The sequence below is a fragment of the Gastrolobium bilobum genome, unplaced genomic scaffold, assembly GCF_033153095.1.
Source record: "Gastrolobium bilobum isolate Gb01-03AN ecotype WA unplaced genomic scaffold, APGP_CSIRO_Gbil_v1 utg19582, whole genome shotgun sequence".
Lineage (NCBI taxonomy): Eukaryota > Viridiplantae > Streptophyta > Magnoliopsida > Fabales > Fabaceae > Gastrolobium > Gastrolobium bilobum.
Genome location: NW_026897571.1, coordinates 23,154 through 44,055, shown reverse-complemented (window position 1 = coordinate 44,055; position 20,902 = coordinate 23,154). Strand labels below are relative to the sequence as shown.

The following is a 20,902-nucleotide window of genomic DNA, read 5'->3' as shown; positions in this document are numbered from 1 at the left end:
AAATATTAAAGTTATTATCATATAATAGCTGAAAGTATTGGGATAAAAATAAATGAATAGAAGCAAAATCCAAACAAATATATATGTAACATTATTAGCACTATAAATCTTTTGCTGACCTTCAAAGAATTTCTACAACTGTAATCAAAATGGCAGATTTATGCATAGCATGTTATAGTGCCTTTGTCAAGTTCCTTTTTTAAGTTGAAGCCTCCCCATGCACATGTTTCATTCACCATTCAAGCATAATTATGGCCAAAAAGTTCAAATTCTAGGAATTAATAACCCTGCAAAATAAATACCCCACCCAGTTACGTTTTACAATGTGGCACTATCAAACACGAGTTCAGGAGCTGGTAACTTAAAAAGAGTAACATTTTAAGTACACGAATATATTACACATACAATTGCAAAAATGAAGGATCAGATATAGGTGGGGCAGAAAAATATGCATTTGTCAGATTTGTAGAAATAAAATTAGACCTCCAACAAGCCTCCTCCCAAATATTTCCCAGCAGCTGCAATTGACAGCTCCACTTGTGCCCTGTGAACAGTGCTTTTAAATCACCAAATGGCACCAAGAAGAAAACAGGGACCTTGCTTCAATTAAGACGTCTAAGCAGTCCACAACACCGCATATAGAAAAAAAAATTGTGCCTGAATATATTGTAGTGTATGGTTACTAAGACCCTTCCATTTCTCCAAATCTAGCTGTACCATCAAATATCTAGCTGATCAAGATCAATCATGTTTGCATAATTTCGTATGAGCTCCTTCCGAACATCCACCTAATACAAATAAAAATAAAAATACAGATTATGGCACTATGATAATAACTAACAAGCGGATTGGTGGTCACCTGTAATCTTTATGACATTGTACCTAAGAATCTACAAGGTCAACCAAGAATAACATTCAAGTATTTTTAAGCTCAAGCACATGTCAATACATCACATGTGATATTCGAGCAAGAATAAAAGTAACATAAAAAATTAATGATCACAATATTTTTGTATGAGTTCATAAAACCACCAGTTTCCATCAGCAAAACTGTGAGAAAGATATAAAATTTACCTTTGTTTATATCATGTATTTGTTTTGATTAAAAAAAATGTATCACAACCTGGTGGATCACAAATTAAAAAAAAAACACTCCATTAAACCCTGTCTAAGGAAGGTAGAGTTGGTAGATCACAACTGCTTTTAAAAATTTAAGCACCTTTTTAAGTTATATATATATATATATATATATATATATATATATATTTATTTATATTTGGAGTCTAAAATTTCATTTTTTTAATACGATTATTAAATATAATTTATAAAAGAAAGCTGACATGAATAAAAAATTTATTAATAAAGTTTAAGAAACAAAAAAATAGTGTAAAACAATAATGCGTGACAAAGACTGGCAAGTTTAATGAATCTGCAAGTCAAAAAAAGTATAAAGTGAAATTGTAATATACGTCTTAATTTGGAAAGACGAGCATTCATCAAGAAAGTTTAGGGTTTTATATTAACTATTTTGCATTTCTCTTTTGAAAAGAAAAGATACACAAAGTTACAAACGAACTCTGATCCCAATAAATAAATAAATCTTTAACATGTTTTAGTGAGTAATGTAATACAATATATAGAAATATACCAATTTCTGAAAAAATTAGGATAGACCCGCCATGGTACATTAAACAAAATGTTTGAAAAATTTATTTATATTAAAACACTGAATAATCCATATTACACCTAACGTAACCATGAATACGACCAACTTCTTTTCACAGCAGTTAACATTAAAAAATATATATATATATATATATATATATATATATATATATATATGATTAAAAAACTTGAACAAATAAGTGCATCATTTAATGGAAGAAGCTTAGTTACTGTTGCCAAGGTACAAAAATAGTTAATGCACAGATCACAGATAGGCAAAAAATCAACCCCAACTTCTGTAAACCAAACTCCATTTTTATTGACCTTTTATATCAAGCTTAATAGTATAAACTTTTATCACAGCAGTCCAAAATTCCACATCGATCTTTAATTGTATGGGGTGAAGGGACTGCGCCCCTTCTTCAATGTAAAACAGGGTAATTTTGAGAAGTTAATGTATGAGTACTGAGTAGATTAAAATACTAAATGCATGAAAGATTTCTCCCTCTTTTAAGTAAAACATGTACTGAAAATTTCAAATCACAAGTTACTTGTCAATTTTGGTTGCCCAGAAATATCTTAATTTTCAATGTATCTTGCAGTAAATATATAGAAACAAATAGATTCAGTTAAAAAAAAGAATCACAAAATCAGATAAGTGCACATTACCCGAGCACCCATCAGAGAGGAAAATACAATATTTGCTTCAGCTGCATCCTCAACCTTTAGTTGCTTCAGTAACCTGCGTTCTGGATCCATGGTTGTCTCCCATAATTGTAAAGGCATCATCTCTCCTAGCCCTGCATTCATAAAACATACAAGAGTACACTATTATGGATAGAATCATGAAAACACTGTAAAATAATTAGCTCCCAGAGATAAACAAAAATTCAGCATCAAGGAAGCATACAAGTATTATCGAATAAATGGGTAGAAGTATATAAACAAAAAGAAACAGTTAATTTTCAATACAAGAGACTCAAAAGCATAAAACTTACTTTCCTTAAACCAACATGTTCATTACAAGGGTCTACAAGACACCACAATGATGGATATGATCATTACAAGATTGACTAAACCCCCCAAACATTCAGACATGAGGTCACTGTTGATTCACAAGCCTGGCTTTTGAAGGAAAGGGAATCGAATGAAATCATCATTCCTCTTATCATGTTTGGTATGATCAGGAATGGAATGAATATTTCACTGCATACCTACTATTGCTATCGCACAAGTAAAGCCAGTATGTAAAGGGGAAAAAACTCCATGACGTTAAGAAAATACTAATCCCTACAAATAACTTCGCAGAGGTTTCCCGAAGGTGGGAGACTAGTAGTTTAAGATGGGTGTATGCAATTATTTTCACATTCATTTCTTACTTTGACCGCCCATGTTTCCCGTGCGCATTCCCTCTTTCGTATTCAAATTCATGTGTTCCCATCAGTAATTTTCATGACACTGATAACCTTACTTATTAAATAATTTAATGTTTATTTTTAATTTATGTTGCCAAAATTGTTGTACAAGCCTACAAATAATTTTAATACAAGAAGCTTGCAACCAACAAAACTTTTCATCATACCTTTGAACCTTTGCATGTTGTATGATGCATTAGGAGGTAATGAGCTTTGGAGCTTTTTAAGGTCAGCTTCATCATAGCAATAGTGCACTTGTTTTCCCCTTACAACCTGGTTATTCAGTAAAGATAGCTGGATGTTAGCTTGATAATATTGGATAGACATTCCATGTAGCAAAAACTTTAGGCAAACCTTGTACAATGGTGGAACACCAACATATATGCAACCTTCATCAAACAAAGCTCTCTGCAAAAAGGAACAAATTCGATCAATTTATTTTAATTTATTATTCTCATGGGAGCTGGTTTGCTTTTCTTGTTCCATGTAGGAGTAGATTTTGCACGCATTTTCTGCATACTTTACCTGATATCTGAAGAAAAATGTCAGTAGCAGAGTTCGGATGTGGGCACCATCTACATCAGCATCAGTCAAAATAATAATCTTATGATATCGGAGTGCATCCTTTTTAAAATCCTCTCCCTGAACCAACAAATACACATTTTTTTAATTAAATTACTAAATAATAGTTTATAAAGTTAAGGGCATAGAATTCTGGCACAGGTGATCAAGGATTTTTACTTTGATATATTTGTTTTGATTAGTATATACTCTAGCATGGACAATATTACTAATAACTTAGTTACCATGCTATTCAGAGATGGCTTTTCCAATTCAATTTTGGAATTCGTTAAAGGTTTCTTACTTCCTATCATATTCAGGATTTTTTCCGTTGCCTTCATAAACTTGACATTAACACCCAATGCATCTGTTGTAGGCTTTCCAAATTCTCATATTCTTTCTCTTCCAATCTTCACATTTCTAATTTTGTCTCTAAATTCTCTTCAAGATTCGCATCAATTGCTATTAACTTGGTTTTACATGGGTCCTCATTTGGGAATCACAACAATTTATAGGCTGTATTTATTATATAAAATTTGAATTTTAAGCAGGCTGCTTGCATGTTACTTTTCCTATACATATCCCTATCAATTAATTTGCTGTTTCGATAAAAGAAGAAAACTAAGACAAGGAGGAAACTTACAATTTATTTATTAAAGAGCCTTCTTGTAAGTAATATTTTAAACTTGACAGTAGTTTGATTTTAAGATCTTTCATTCATCTATCTATTCATTTCTCTGCTTTAACTCCTTCAGTAATAGCAAATTAATGAAACATAAACAATTTTAACCTTCACTCCAAGACCAAGACCAAGAATCAAATTTTGGATCTCTTCATTTTTGTACATTGCTGCCTCATCCCTCCTTTCAATATTCAGAATCTTACCCCTCAGAGGGAGAATGGCCTGTATCAAATATGATCTGATAAATACATACACATACACAAAATATTTCTTTTGTCCGTAATGAACCACCAATCTAACAAAATGCTCAACAAATGTCAGTAAACAAATAATGTAATTGATTACATACAATGATTAGAAAGACAAGCATTAGAATATAAAATCACAAAAATATCCAGAAATATGGAAGTCAAATCCGTACATGAAAACTCTCACAAAATTCAAAATTTCCTGTCATCGATCGCATCATTACTGTTAGAATATTAGATATGATATGATTAGATTTGATTAGATATGATTGGATTCTATCTTATCCGTAAATAGTCTGACTGTATTCTGACTGTATTAGGATTAGGTTTGGGCCTTACACTTAAGCCCATTAAGGTCTCTATATATTGTAACTCCCTGACACAGATCAATACACAACGTATTCTTTTACATTTAACTTGGTACCAGAGCTATTTCGTTCTGGGAACCCTCGCTTCCGCTTAGAAATCTTGTTCTTCGCTTTAAAACCTAAGCCCACTGCTTAGGAGTCATCTTTTCTTTGTCGTGCGTCCTTCCGGTAAGACATCAAGGGCTGTAAGTCCTCTCCAGGCATCTTCTGCACGTGTCCACATCCCCAAACAGTCACCGGAGCACCATCAGCCACCGTCAGCCACTGTTCAGGCTGCCGGAGTACTTTTCCGACGAGTTTTCAGTCTGGAACGAACGCGAACAGAACCCTCTCCTCCCGGCGACCTGCTCTGTGGAAGTCCGGCCACCATCGGAGTTGTCACGCGCTCTCACGCGCCTCCAGTCTTCTCTGCGCGTGGGCTTCACACGCCACCTTCTGCCGGCGCGTGAGCACTATTCCAGCGGCTTTTTCCGGCCGGTCTTGGACAGAGAAGCTCGTCTTCTCCTCCTCTTTCTGGATCTGTGGTTGGTTCTTTGTGGGTCTGACTTTTTGTGCGCACCTCTTCTTGATTGGTGATCAGGTTCGTTTCTCTTTATTCGGTTTGTATCTTTGTGATTTGATACTATGGCAGCAAACCCTCCAATTCATTCGGAGGTCAAGTCTCCATCTCCTCCTTTGAGAAATTCTCCCAATATCATCTCTACCAATATTGGGTCCATTACCTCTTCAAAATTGAAGGGATCTGTTAATTACAAGAACTGGGCCACCTCTGTTCGAGTTTGGTTCTTTGGACAAGGATATGGGAACCATCTCACAACTAAGTCTACTGATGTCCCTAAGGAGGACAAGTCTGATTGGGAAAAGATTGACAACCAGCTTCTGAGTATCCTCTGGCAATCCATTGATCCGATTGTCTTGGATATCTTTTATTCATTTCAAACTTGCATTGAAGTGTGGGAGGAAGCAAAAAACCTCTACACTAATGATGTTCAGCAGCTCTATTTCATCCGACATTCAGATGGAGACATATATTGACAAGAGTCGCTCTTTGATGCAGGCATATTTGGATATGCTGCCTTACCCTACTGATGCTACTGCATATCGGAAACAGGTGGAACGTCTCTTTATGGTTGCCACACTTTCTGGCCTTCCCGAAGAATATGATAATGTTCGTGATACTATCTTGACTAGTGGGGAGCCTGATCTATCCATGACGTATCAGCGTCTTCTGAATTTGAATAAGAAATCTGCTCCTGCATCGTCTTCTGCTGTTGATTCTACTGCTCTAGTTTCCCGTACTGATTTTCGCGGGCATATTGGAGGTGGACGTGGTCGTGGTAGAGGCCCAGGAGGCCGGGGCCCAGGAGGACGTAGCCCAGGAGGTCGTGGCCCAGGAGGCCCAGGAGGTCCAGTCGGACGTGGTCAGCGACCTCGTTGTCATTACTATCAGCAACTTGGTCATTATGAGGAACGCTGCTACACCAAGTATCCTCACATGCGACCTTCTTTTGCTGCTAATGTAGCTCAATCGGATACTGCTTCAAATGGTTCAGTCTCTCTCTCCTCTGAAGAATATGCAGCATTCCAGGCCCTTCTCAGGAAGTCCTCTCCTCAATCTCAGGCCTCTGCTTCAGAAACTGGTAATCCTGTTGCTTGTGTTTCTCATTCTGCATCACTTGGTCCTTGGATATTTGACTCAGGTGCTACTGATCACCTCTGTGGTAATAAGGAACTCTTTTCTTCCCTTACATATTCTAATAATTTACCCTCTTTTACTCTTGCTGATGGAACTAAGGCCCCCGTTCATGGGATTGGACAAATCTGTCCAACCTCCTCATTGACCTTGACATCTGTCTATTACATTCCTCACATCCCTTATAATTTAATATCGGTTAGTAAATTGATCAATTCTCTTAATTGTATTGTCACATTCTCAAACCATTCTGTTTCTGTGCAGGACGCGGGTACGGGGAAGATGATTGGAGTGGGCCGTGAGTCACGGGGTCTGTTCTACCTTGATGTGCCGAGTCCTTCAGTTGCTTGTTCTCTCACAGAATCTCCACAGCTCATCCATAGTCGTCTCGGGCATCCTAGTCTTGCGAAATTGCAGAAGATGGTTCCTTTTTTATCCGGTCTTCAAACTTTAGATTGTCAGTCATGTCAGCAAGGAAAGCACATACGCTCCTCCTTTGCTAATCGAGTCAATAAACGAGCTGATGCTCCTTTTTCAATTATTCATTCAGATGTTTGGGGTCCTAGTCGTAGTGTGTCTATTTTAGGTTTTCGGTATTTTGTCACCTTTATTGATGATTTCTCCCGTTGTACTTGGATTTATTTAATGAAAAACCGTTCTGAGTTGTTTTCTATTTATCAAAAGTTTTCTGCTGAAATTCATACCCAATTTGGTGCTTCTATTCGTATTTTACGTAGTGATAATGCTAAGGAGTATGTTTCTGTTGACTTTTCTCACTTCTTAGCCACACAGGGTACTTTACACCAAACCACTTGTCCTCACACTCCACAACAAAATGGAGTAGCTGAACGTAAGAATAGACATCTCATTGAGATTGCCAGGACTCTTCTTATTCACATGCATGTTCCTCTTCACTTCTGGGCTGATGCAGTCCTTGCTTCTTGCTTTCTCATCAACCGCATGCCTTCATCTGTGCTTAATAATGATATTCCTCATAACTTCTTGTTTCCAGATGTTCCTCTCTTTCCTCTATCCCCACATGTTTTTGGTTGTACCTGTTTTGTTCATGATCTCACTCCTAGTAAGGATAAGTTAACATCCAAAGCCTTTAAATGCATTTTTCTTGGTTATTCTCGTCTTCAAAAGAGTTATCGTTGTTACTCTCCTGACCTCAAGCGTTACTTAGTTTCCGCGGATGTCACCTTTTTTGATCAACAACCCTTTAATTCTATCCCATCTCCATTGTCACAGGTTGATCATGTTCTTCATGTTCCTTTTCTTGACTTGTCTTTGCCAGATGCAGGTGCTTCTACTCCAGATAAGCAATCACCTATTGCTCCAGTACCTAAGGACCGTCCACTTCTCACTTATCAGCGTCGTAAGACAGTACCTCCAGTCGACTCGACCCCTGCTGACTCATTGCCCTCTGCAGTTGATTCTTCCCCTCCGGATCCTTCACCAGAGGCTCTTCTCATTGCTCAAAGAAAAGGTACACGTACTACTCGTAACCCTTATCCTCTTTATACCTTCTTGAGCTATGATCGCCTTTCTCCTCCTCATTTCACCTTTGTTTCTAGTCTTTCTTCTGTTCCTATTCCTAAGACCACAGGTGAAGCACTTTCCCATCCAGGATGGCGCCAAGCGATGCTTGATGAGATGACCGCACTTCATACCAATGGCACTTGGGACCTTGTTTCTGCTCCTCCAGAGAAGTCTATAGTTGGTTGTCGCTGGGTGTTTACTGTGAAAGTTGGACCTGATGGCCATGTTGATCGTCTCAAGGCACGCCTAGTTGCCAAGGGTTTTACTCAAATCTTTGGCCTTGATTATAGCGATACATTCTCTCCAGTCGCTAAGATGGCTTCCGTCCGCCTATTTCTTGCCCTTGCTGCTGTTCGTCACTGGCCACTCCTTCAACTTGACATCAAAAATGCCTTTCTTCATGGTGATTTACAAGAAGAAGTTTACATAGAGCAACCACCTGGTTTTGTTGCTCAGGGGGAGTCTGGGAAGGTATGTCGTCTTCGAAAATCCTTATATGGTCTCAAGCAGTCTCCTCGAGCATGGTTCAGTCGCTTCAGTTCTGCTGTACAGGCGTTTGGCCTAATTCGCAGTAAAGTTGACCATTCTGTATTCTATAGGATTACATCTCCTAACAAGTGCATCTATTTGTTAGTCTATGTTGATGACATAATCCTCACCGGAAGTGATCAAGACGGAATCCATCAGTCAAAACAACATTTATTCAGTGCATTTCAAACAAAGGACCTTGGGAAGCTGCGTTACTTCTTGGGAATTGAGGTGGCGCAATCTAGACAGGGCATTTCTATCTGTCAAAGGAAGTATGCCTTGGATATCCTAGAGGAGACTGGTATGTTGGGGTGTAAACCAGTTGATACACCCATGGATCCTAATGTTAAGTTATTGCCCAGACAGGGGGAGCCATTATCTGATCCTGGACGTTATCGAAGGCTGATTGGGAAGCTCAATTATCTTACTGTGACTAGGCCAGATATTTCTTTCGCTGTCAGTACGGCCAGTCAGTTCCTTGATTCCCCTTGTGATTCACATTGGGATGCTGCAGTGAGGATCCTCCGATACATCAAAGGAGCACCAGGAAAAGGTTTGTTGTATTCGGATCAGGGAAATACAGAAATTTGTGATTACTCAGATGCCGATTGGGCAGGATCACCCTCGGACAGACGCTCTACTTCTGGTTATTGTGTCTTCTTCGGAGGAAACTTAATCTCATGGAAAAGCAAGAAACAACCTGTTGTTTCCCGATCTAGTGCAGAAGCTGAGTATCGTGCAATGGCAAATACTACCTGTGAGTTGATCTGGTTAAAGCAGTTGATTCAGGAGCTTCATCTTTGTAAACAGAAACAACCCATGACACTCATCTGTGATAATCAAGCTGCGCTACATATATCCTCTAATCCTGTTTTTCATGAGAGGACCAAACATATAGAGATTGATTGTCACTTCATTCGGGAAAAGATTCAGTCAGGAGAAATCAAGACAGCTTTTGTCAACTCGTCTAATCAACTAGCAGATGTTTTCACTAAAGCTCTTAGAGGTCCTCGGGTTGAATACATTTGTAACAAGCTTGGTGCTCATAATATATACGCACCAGCTTGAGGGGGAGTGTTAGAATATTAGATATGATATGATTAGATTTGATTAGATATGATTGGATTCTGTCTTATCCGTAAATAGTCTGACTGTATTCTGACTGTATTAGGATTAGGTTTGGATTAGGTTTGGGCCTTACACTTAAGCACATTAGGGTCTCTATATATTGTAACTCCCTGACACAGATCAATACACAACGTATTCTTTTACATTTAACTATTACCATTGCTCAAATGTTTTTTTTTTTGTTAACATTCAGAAGGTAACAAACAGCTTTAGTGAAAATTAACAAAATTAAATAAGTTTCTTTCTAATGTTATTTCACTAGAAGAAGAAAAAAAAGCCCCTCGTACAAAGATATTAGAAATGGCAATGTCATACGAGGATTTGGAAAACAAAATTTCTTTCCTCCCAAAAATAATAATAATAATAATAATTGTAAAGGATGACTTCCCTTTAGTTATTTTCTTTTGAAGATAAAATCAAGTGGCAATTTTTTAAACCACTTCTATTTTACATATCTTCACTTCAAAATGAACGCAAAAATTAGTCAACAATTTTAGTCAAGTAAGAGAATAAATAGTTTTTGTTAGATATAATAAAACCAATATTGTGCCTTCATGGCTTCACCTAAGAGTTTGAGTTGTTAGGAAAGTAGGTTGTTAAAATGATATTAGAGCCTCCTTTACAAGTGACCGGGAGTTCAGTTCTTACTGCCTTCATTCTTCTAATAAAAAGGTTGAATTTTAGTACAAGATATAGTGGGGTTGTGCATTATTCACAATCACACTTCAAGTCCAAAGGGTTGATGCATTAGGGAGCATATTGAAGATAAAATAAAATACGTCTGGAGCCTACACATAAGAACTTAAACTTTTAGGAGAGTCAATCCTCGATGGTTTCAAACTCAGTACCATGTAAAAGAAACAAGTTTAAAAAGAATTGTTTGCATGTCAGATGGTTACAATTTTGTAAACTTTCGTCTGAGAATGAATGCTCTACCTGGAAGCCCCTGTCACGCCCTTGCTTAGCACTTCCTCCAGCTGAATCACCTTCAACTATAAAGATTTCTGCAATATAGGGATAAAGAACAAAGACTTTTCAATTGAAAACACACAGCTACCTCATCAAAAGATTGAGCCAAAAAGATCTCTCAGCTAATTTGACATGAATCAACTATGCTAGGACACATATCTCAGCTCTACATAGAGTGTTAATGAAAATATATCGAGTATATCTTATAACGTATATGAAAATACCTAACTAATAACTCCTGTCTGTTAAGAAACCATTCCTTTTAAAGAATAGAATATTATATCAGTTACACAAAATCCCAAATATCACCAAAGGACTCCAAATACTAGCGCTAAAATTGTGCCATAACCATCACATAACATCAAAACCTCAACATCAAATGATAGTCTTAACCCCATTCCTTACAAACCAGGCTGCATACAATTGCCCAAGGGCATCAAGCTACAGCCTTGAAATATATGGGCATAAAGCATACATACTTTTGAAATCCCTAAACAGAATTAGGTGGTGAAAAATGGAAGTCAAAACTCAAAGCACTATACTGAAATAAAGACATTCAACATTTCTAGTGCATGTGATTCATCCTCCACAACATTTATTATTATAGACCACCAACAATTGCATATACTCTTGATGAAACAGTAGCAATTTACTCTCTACAACATTGTAGCAGTCTGTTACGACTGAGATTGTAAAAGGGCCATCATAGATTGGGCCAGGGTAGTTGGAAGTAATTATGGAAGCCTAAAGACTTGTATATAAGGGGAATACCCGTATTAGGTAGGAGTAGCTTTTGACAAATATTAGATTAGACTGGAGTGCTCAGTGAGAAGGGGAGTGCCCCTTGGCAAGAGAAGTGTCTCATGTATGTCCTTTGTTTTTTTTCTCATCAATGAAAAAATCTTTTTCTTCCATTCCCCATTTTTCCTTTTCACTTTACAAGTATCAGACTTTAGAAAATCCAGACCCGCAACAATTGGTCCAACCGCCGGATCTATGAAAGGGGTGAACGCAATGGGAGTACAACTTGGAGTTTGAAGAATTCTGGAAATCATATCAAGAAGACCAGCAATTCAGCCAACATCTCAGAATTCAATGAAAAGTTGCAGAAGACATTAAAGATTCTAGATAGGTTGGTGGAGAAAAGGGAGACACCAATATGCGAAATGAAGAATCACGATTTTGATGGAACAATTGTAGTTTCCAAGCCAGAAATGGGTACGCAAAAAATGGGGAATGGAAGAAAAAGATTTGTACATTGATGAGAAAGAAAACAATGGACATACAAGAGACACTTCTCTTGCCAAGAGGCACTCCCCTTCTCATTGGGCACTATCAGTCTAATCTAATATTTGTCAAAAGCTACTCCTGACACGGGTATTCCCCTTGTATACAAGTCTTTAGGCTTCCATATTAAGCTCCTAACTAACTGACTACTTCTAACTACCCTAGCTCAATCTAAGGCCCTTTTACAATCTCAGTCGTAAGTTCGTAACACAGTCATATTGGAATGACAGCAGATGCTTCCAGAAAAACAACCAATCAAGAGAGATGAATAATATATTATTTGGCTTGCAATCTAGAAAGGCTTTTCAAATCATTGATATTGAATTCCACTTAGATTTCATTGAGAATACTTTTAAGCTCCATTTGCACAATTATGAGTAGAGCTTTTCTCATTTCTAAAAATATATGTTTGTTCTGTAATATTAATCTCTGGTTTTTTATGCAGTTAAGCTGTTTATGAGATAAGCAAGCATCACTACAGAAAAACAAGATCAGGAAAACATATACCAAAGAGACAAAGTAATTAAAGGACTTCAACAAAAAATATTAATTTCATATTCTAAAAGTTATGGATCATGGAATGCTACTAGAATTTATAGGGATTAACTCTTTTATAATTGAACTACGTCAAAGACCTATGGTTCAAATGGATGTTTTTCAATGAAGCAAAATAAGTTCCAAGAGGTATACCGCATTCTTCCGGATTTGAGGATGAACAATCAGCTAGTTTTCCCGGAAGAGATGAAGATCTCAATACACTCTTTTGTCTCACCAATTCCCTTGCTCTTTTTGCCGCCAGAGCTGCCTAATCAGACAATAAATTCACAAGAGGAAAATTTTCTGGTTGAATTATATAAAAACATAATAATAAAGCAAAGCCTAATATTCCTATAAGGAGCAACAGTGTCTAAAAAAACAGACTTATAAATTTTATAAAGAGATGACTACCTTGAAAGCATTCAGAGCTTTAGAAAGTACTAAATCAAGAACATCTGGATGCAATTCCAAATACTCGGTAAGATAGTCTTGCATAGATTGATCAACCACTCTCCGCACCTCTGGATTTCCTAACCTTGTCTTTTCGCAACAGAAAAAAAAAAGTAAGAAAAAACTTAAAGGAGTGCCATCAAATGCAGGGAAAGAAAATGGACTGAAAACTTCAATATTTCAAGTAACCTAATGGTGTAAGAATATAAGCACTCCAATAAACTAATATAAAGTAAGCAGTACCTTCGTTTGTCCTTCAAACTCTGGATTTGGGACCTTGACTGAGACAACACATGTTAGACCCTCTCTCACATGCTCACCACTTAAAGTAATATCCTTTTCCTGCAAAAAACCGTAGATGCTATTCAACAGTGAAACTTTAAATCCATTTTGAAGAATTCATAAAATAATCCATTTCAGACAAGGGAGGCTTTTGTCATCCTCCAATTACCACATTCAACTTAACACATACAGAAATTTGGGTTCTGTTAAGGATACAATGTAGTAATAAGGAAAGTGGTTGGTGCTTTAAGTAATTAGTTACTGTAGCGCACCCAAAGTGAAGGTTAAAATAATGATTATGTTGTTATAAAAAAAATAGTTATTATGTAGCTGTAGTATTAGTATAATTAGAATCATAGAGAATATCAAAAATAACACCCTACACAGAAAATCTTGTATTACAGGAGAGTGAAAGGGCAAGACAACGGGGAAAATAAAGAGACAACAGCTGAGGAATACCTTGATAACTTTTGACTTCTTTCCAAGATTATTTAGTGTTCTTGTTAAAGAAGCCTTCATACCATCGATATGGGTGCCCCCGTCAACAGTGCGTATACTGTTAGCATATCCCAGTATTGTATCTGAATATGCATCTTCACACCTAGTAAAGGATAAATGAAACAATCACACATGCTGATAAAAGGAATTATGAATAGTTGTCAACCATATTACAGAAAATTATACAATCCAATTGTTCATTTGGAGCTTTTATATTTACAAGATATACAAGGCTAACCCTTAGCTTTACAACTTAATCCTTACACATACTCATTAGGAGTCATGTGCCAAACAGTGACAACTGAATCCTGACAAACTAAATGAAATGTATCCAGCAAACAGAGATGTAAGAAGTTCAGAAATCAGGGCAGGTCTTACCATTGAAAAGCTATATCAATTGCGATTCCATCTATTTCTTTTCTAAAACTCAGAACATCATGAAGAGCTTTCTGGAACAGAAGGTCATTAGTCAATAATTGCTTTACAAGCTAATGAAAATATCAAATCCAAATATATTACATAATAAGCAGTTTTTGCATTAAAAGAATCAAATTAAAGCAATGAACCATTGTTTAATACAGAAAATAAACATTGATAAATTCATGATGCAACACTTACAGCCACTCTTATAAGGCCAACAGAGAACACCACTAAGCAATGGGAACACATCCAATTGTAGAAAAAGAAACTCAACATTGAAAAAGACATCGAGCCAGAATTATTAATGCTCATGCAGAATGCTACCCACACAATCGAGGTCAAATACAAGCACACCCTTGTGCAGGCCATTGGATCATCATGCACAGGTCATTAATTTGACACACTGCAGAGAGCTAATGGCCCCAGTGCAGGGGTGTGTTCGATTGTGATTCAACCGGTTGTGTCAAAAGTATTACTCCAAAATAATTGCAAGTAATACAACTTACTCAGCTCACATAGTTGCAAATCTGAATCCAAATGGTACACTACAACTTTTTTTGATCTTAAATAAGTACCGTGTGAACAAGTGTTTCCAGTTGATAACATGAAAGAATTGTGCACTAAACACTATAGCAGTACCACGGATATTTTATAAAAATATAGACATAGATCATAAAACATGACATATTCAAGTATAATAGAAATTTAATTTTTGTTTGAAGTAGAAAGAAGAAGGATAAGAACCTCCCAAAGCAAACCAACACCAATGCAAAAAAATATATATTAAAATGGATGACATTAACCATGCATAAGCATAAAGGTAAAATGTACCAGAAGACCTTATCAGTGTTAAGCCACTTCACATATTCAACCAATCCCCCAGCATAGAAATACTCATTATATTGATTTTTTTCTGGATCACTGTCCTCTTTCTGCAGCGTGATAGTAAGCTGCAAAGGTCAAGAAAAAGCCACAGTAAGATGCAAAGTAGATTGAAAAAAAAAACCTCTTGTAGAAGTCTTGATTTATAGGTGACTAAATATGGGACACAATGCTTCGGGCAAGCTCAGCCTCACTTTTCAGGTGTGCCAAAAGATTAAGTCCAGCTAATATTCAACCTAATTATTACGCAAAGCTCAAGCCTGAACTCTCATCAATTTACAAAGAATCTTTAGTTTTACATTAAAAAACTCATCAAATAAAAGATGTTTCTCAATTTTATCTCACAATAACTTCTATTTGCACAGTATAATCTCTTATAGTTTCTTTCATCTAACAGAGGAACTCAACAAATTTACAGGCACAGACAACAGTCAGCAATGGTATTGACAAGAAAGGGTAGATGGCATTTGCAGGTTTTCCGACAAGCAAAAGGTGGTGTTTCTTGTTTTGCGTAAGGTAATTTGAAACAATAGCTCTGGCAGACCTAAAGGCACAGCTTAAAGCACAAGTCTTTACCAGTCTCTTAAAATTAGTTTTTAATTTACACAATTTTTTTTTCTTTAAACCACTACAAAAACCAGTTGAATATATGTACCAAAAAAAAAAAAAAAACCAGTTGAATATACCTCACAAATTCAAATCGTAATGAAGCATAAAATGTCATATATAATACGATATGAAGGGTTAATGATCTCTACTGACACCAATTAGCTAGAGCTTGGCCCTCTATTTTTTGGGGAAATAGAACAAGAAACTTTATTAGAAGAAAAGATCTAGGCTTCATCTTATTTATTTTAAAAAACCAAAATTCAAGTATAAGATACGCTTATATACAAAAAACTGCTGTGTTTGTGCCTAAAATTATTATCATACTTCTGTCTGGATTAAGTAACAAACAAAAGATACTGTTTCCATTAATTTTATTAAAATGAAACAAATATGCAACTTCATAGAAAGTAGGAACAATGAAATTGACTGGGCCATCTGCAGAATCATACGGTGAAAAAGGCAAAGATTTAATTTTAAACAAATGTAAGTATATAAAGTGCTTCAATGTGTTTAAGATAATGAAAAAATGATAAATCTAAAACCTAATCCCATAAACCACATAGTAAAAATTTCGGGAAATTACGTACCAAAAAAAATGAAATTTCTGGAACTCAAGAGTTGTTAAATATACCAAATTAATTCTTAATGAGAGAAGGCAGCTTTGATATCACGTTTAATCCAGATCCTAATTTAACAAGCAATGAATGTTTGTGTAGTCTAAACAATAAATGTTATGGTTTATGAATGGAAATTCTGTCACCTATCAACACAGTCATGAAGTAATGAAAACCCATGAATAAAATGTCATGATGAAGCATCCAGATTGAAGACCATTACTAACGAGAAAAGAGAATGTTATATGATACATCACAAATGGACATTATTTAAATCAATAAATTCACCTTTGGGTTGAGGAATGCCAACTCCCTAATGCGTCCAGCTATTGTGTTGTAATCAAACTGAATAGCAGTGGTGAATACTGCATGTTAAGTTGAGGTAAAAGTGAAGCATATATAAGACTGAAATTTGCAGTAACAAACAAATCTTAACCTAGAAATGCATGATCTTTTATGATCATATGAACCTTCTTTGTCAGGCCAAAATCTTATACGTGTCCCACGAAGATCTTTCTTTTCAACAGGAAGCACAAGGCATTTCAGAATTGTCGTTGGCTTCCCACGAGAATATGTTTGCATGTATTCCAATCCATCACGCCAAATTGTTACCTCTAGTGCCTTTGAAATTAGAAGCAAATAGAATCTTTAGATAACATTGATAAATAACCAGAAGTAGAAAACTGACTGAAAACGAAATATGAAAGTAATGGTAAAATCTAAATATATGACGGATAAGAATGTGCCACGGTGTGTCAGAATGTAAGCCATAACATCAATATATGTCTCATACTCTTTATCCAATGCTTTCAGATATGCATTGCAAAGTTCAACCGGAACTAAAAAAAGGACAAAATTGTTAAAGAAGACATACCTCAGACAAGGCATTAACAACAGATAAACCAACCCCATGTAAACCTCCAGAAACAGAGTAGCCACTGTTGGCGCCACCAAATTTTCCACCAGCATGCAAGACCTGCGAATTTCATAAGAGTAAATAATCTTTATCCAATTGAAAAATACACAAAAAGATAAAATACAAATAAAATGTACTCAAAGACCAGGCAAAATTGTCTTGCAACATAAGACTCAAATTCCAAACTTTTCAAAAATTTCCATCCACGACACAGATCAAGATATCAACATCAACATCAACTACACCTTTATCCCAAACTAATTGGGTTTGGTGGCAGATGAACCTAAATGAAAAGTACGAAAAGAATGAAATGAGTCTATTTAGTTCTTTGAATATCCTTGAACATTGTCAGTAAAATTGGCAGAATAGTACAAATAGAAGAATCTCAACAACCTACATGTTGAAGTTCAAATGATCCTCTCATCAAATTTAGCATAGAAGAGATAATAGGTAGCATAAATCCCAATTTCAAATTACATTTTTCTAGAGTAAACAGATATCAAGGTGAGGCAATAGCTCCATACGTCAGAAGTGTTTAAAAGGTTGAAAACTTGACTCCTTTTACTTGAGCAATTAGATAACATTTAAAACATGAGCACATACAATAGGAAAAAGTTAAAATAATAATAATAACTAACAATAATTTAAGGGGTCAACTAATTTTCAAACAGTCAAATGCATTTGCTTCTACTGCAAACATAATTTAGTTTTTTAATAAAATAGCATAACAGGCTCAATTGAAATTTAATTGCATGGTATCTAAAGAACCATGCACCATAAACCTTCTGAAAATGTTCAAACTTTAAAGCATATACATTGCAAAACTCTAGAGTCAGCATTCAAGTATATGCAACAATACCGTCAACACTGTCTCCAAGGAAGATTTATTTGTAACTGGATGCAAGTCAGTAGGAATCTGCATTTCATGAGAGAAATTAGTATGTATAGTCAAAATCAAGCGAAAGATAGTAAATATAGCGTAAGTAGCCCTTCTCCTAAAAAATCTACTCAAAAGAATGAATTTCCATGAACTTAGGTTACAGTTTGGAAAAATTGATCAATACTACAAGTGTTAAGAGATAAAAAATTTGAAAGATGCATTGCAAATTATACTTAATTCCATAAAAGAAAGAACCATTGCTAGCATTTACAAACAGTTGGTCAAATATCATATTTAAATCCATGAAAACAAGGGAGTTAGAAAATAGTTACTAAATTACATTTTACAAAAAAAATAGTATGATTATACTATGCACAACTCTCTTTCTTTCTTTTTTTGTTTAAATTTTAAATCTAAAAGTCAAAGATTCAAACTTCAAATTAACATTACATTACATGATTACATCAGCAATATACAAAAGGGAAGCCTAGTGAGAACATAATAAGATATACAGACAAAGCACAATCAACCTATGACAAAAATTAAACAACAACGCATACCCCGCGACCGTTGTCAGTGATGCTCACAGAATCATCTGCAAGTAAAACAACATCTATCTTGGAAGCAAATCCAGCTTGAGCTTCGTCAACAGCATTATCCAAAATTTCATAGACCTAAGAAAGAAAATAAACTCTGCTTCAATCAACGAAATCTCAGAACAAATAAAGAAATCAAAATTGCTTCAAAAATGAAAGTTAGAACTTAGAAGACAATACCAAATGATGCAACCCACGCGGGCCAGTGCTTCCAATATACATCCCGGGCCTTTTTCTTACAGGGTCCAAGCCTTCAAGTACCTACATATATATTAAACAGCCATTGAGTAAAAAAAGCCAGCAACCATAAACTATAACAAACCCATGTCACCTCCAAAGCACATTTGATAAACAAATACGCGAGAGATGACAAGAAATACACATGACATTATATGAAATTCCACTGAAACATTTTTTGACATAGATTTTCCAGCACAACAACATTTACAACATCCAACCTACACTCAACAGGTTTCATCAAATTGTCTATACAACACAATCCGAAATCGACACAAGGAAACAAAATACCTGAATTTGTTCAGAACCATAAGCTTTGGAACTTTCATTTTTCTGAAAAGCTTCAGTTGTTGAGACAGACGACAAGTACGCCCCTGGAGTGACAGCATTTGGTGCCACCAAATGTGGAATTGACAACTTTCTCAGACGAAAACTCGTCCTAAGAAATTAAAAAAAAAAAAAAAAATCGTTACAAAGGTTCCAAATTAATAAAGACAAAACGAACAACCCCTTTCTCCTTCTCTTTCAGCAATTCAGTACAAAAAAGAGTACACCAAGAGCTACAACATTCTTATTTAAAAAACTAGAGTGAAAACAATAAGACTAAACACAACTATTACTTTGTTCAGCTAATAGTAACACAACTATTGCAATTCTAGGCAACATAAAAGAGCAAAAATCTGAAAAATAGGGACGCCATTACCTGGGTTGAAATAGAGTGGAATGAGTAGAAACAGGAAGGGATGAAGAAGAAGAAGAAAGAGCATGGAAGGAAGAGGCGATGAAAAAGCGAGAGGCCATGAAGCGAGGAAGAAGAGAAGGACGAAGTAGAAGAAGACGCGCCATCACTCACTCACATACATTCACATTGACATAACTCTCTTTCTCTCTTTTCCCTCTCTATCTTTTTTTTTTTTTCTCTAAACCCTATATTTTAGCGTGTTCTCACTTCTTTTAACATTTTCCCTCCACTATCAGCCACTGTTTTTCTTGGAATGATGTATCTAATCCACGCCTTTGAGATAAAAACCATGTATTATAATTGCGGGATTAATGTTTTTACATTGTAAGAAATAAAATTACTTTTTACACATATAAAAATATTTGATATTTATATTTTCTTTCTTTCTTTTTCTTTTTCTCACATAAGTTCACATATTCCTTACTTATTTTTATGCATATATAAAAGATAATTTTATATCTTACAACATGATAAACAATAAATCACTTTTATGTTGGAATAATATAAAGACAGAAATAGGTTACGTGCATAAGTTTGCTAATTTTTTAATTAAGGAGAAATATTATGTTTACAACTTTTATTATTTACAAATTTTTACGACTAAATTTTAATCGTTATTTTCTGTTAAACTATCAATGATAATTTATTGAAAATTAATAATAGAGGAGGTTATATTTATAACTTTTTTTGTTTATAAACTTTTACAACAAAATCTTAATCGTTGATTTCCGTTAATCTGATAGTTGTAATTTATTGAGAATTAATAAGTATGACCCAAAAATTTATAACCATCAGATAAACAGAAATCAATGATTAAAATTTGGTTATAAGAGTTTCTAAACGAAAAAAATTATAAATATAATCTTTCCCTTTAATTAAAGAATTAGCAAGTTTATGCACGTAAATATCTGCATTGCATAATGTAACACCTCGTATATATTCGGTATGTTATCATATCATCGTATTAAGCTGCGCTTAATTAAAAATGTGGAATATCTTTTTCTTTTCAATTATGATGTCATTAATCATTACCAACTTGCTTACTTAATCATTTAATAAAACATTGCATGTATGTAAATTGCAAAAGACAGCTAACTGAAATACCTCATTAATTAAACAACATAAATATGTCTCTAGTCACGGAACTACAACA

The 20,902-nt window shown here is 35.3% G+C and overlaps 1 protein-coding gene across 2 annotated transcripts; it reads right to left on the bottom strand.

The window, feature by feature from the left end:
* Nucleotides 1-219: 219 nt before the first annotated feature.
* LOC133308209 (DNA gyrase subunit B, chloroplastic/mitochondrial-like) lies at nt 220-19,922 on the bottom strand. 2 transcript variants are annotated; one of them, XM_061508814.1, is made up of 21 exons: nt 19,711-19,922; nt 19,299-19,446; nt 18,951-19,031; nt 18,735-18,848; nt 18,154-18,210; nt 17,253-17,354; nt 16,849-16,999; nt 16,667-16,743; nt 15,113-15,223; nt 14,232-14,302; nt 13,815-13,956; nt 13,317-13,415; nt 13,035-13,163; nt 12,777-12,891; nt 10,767-10,834; nt 4,432-4,545; nt 3,606-3,722; nt 3,435-3,488; nt 3,248-3,353; nt 2,335-2,465; nt 220-788 (listed from the first exon to the last, which is right to left on the bottom strand). In XM_061508814.1, the coding sequence occupies exons 1-21, from the start codon at nt 19,851-19,853 to the stop codon at nt 720-722; spliced, it is 2,199 nt and encodes a 732-aa protein (XP_061364798.1). In that variant the 5' UTR covers nt 19,854-19,922; the 3' UTR covers nt 220-719. The 2 variants fall into 2 exon arrangements, with proteins under 2 accessions (XP_061364798.1, XP_061364799.1); XM_061508815.1 differs by lacking the exon at nt 4,432-4,545.
* Nucleotides 19,923-20,902: the final 980 nt, after the last annotated feature.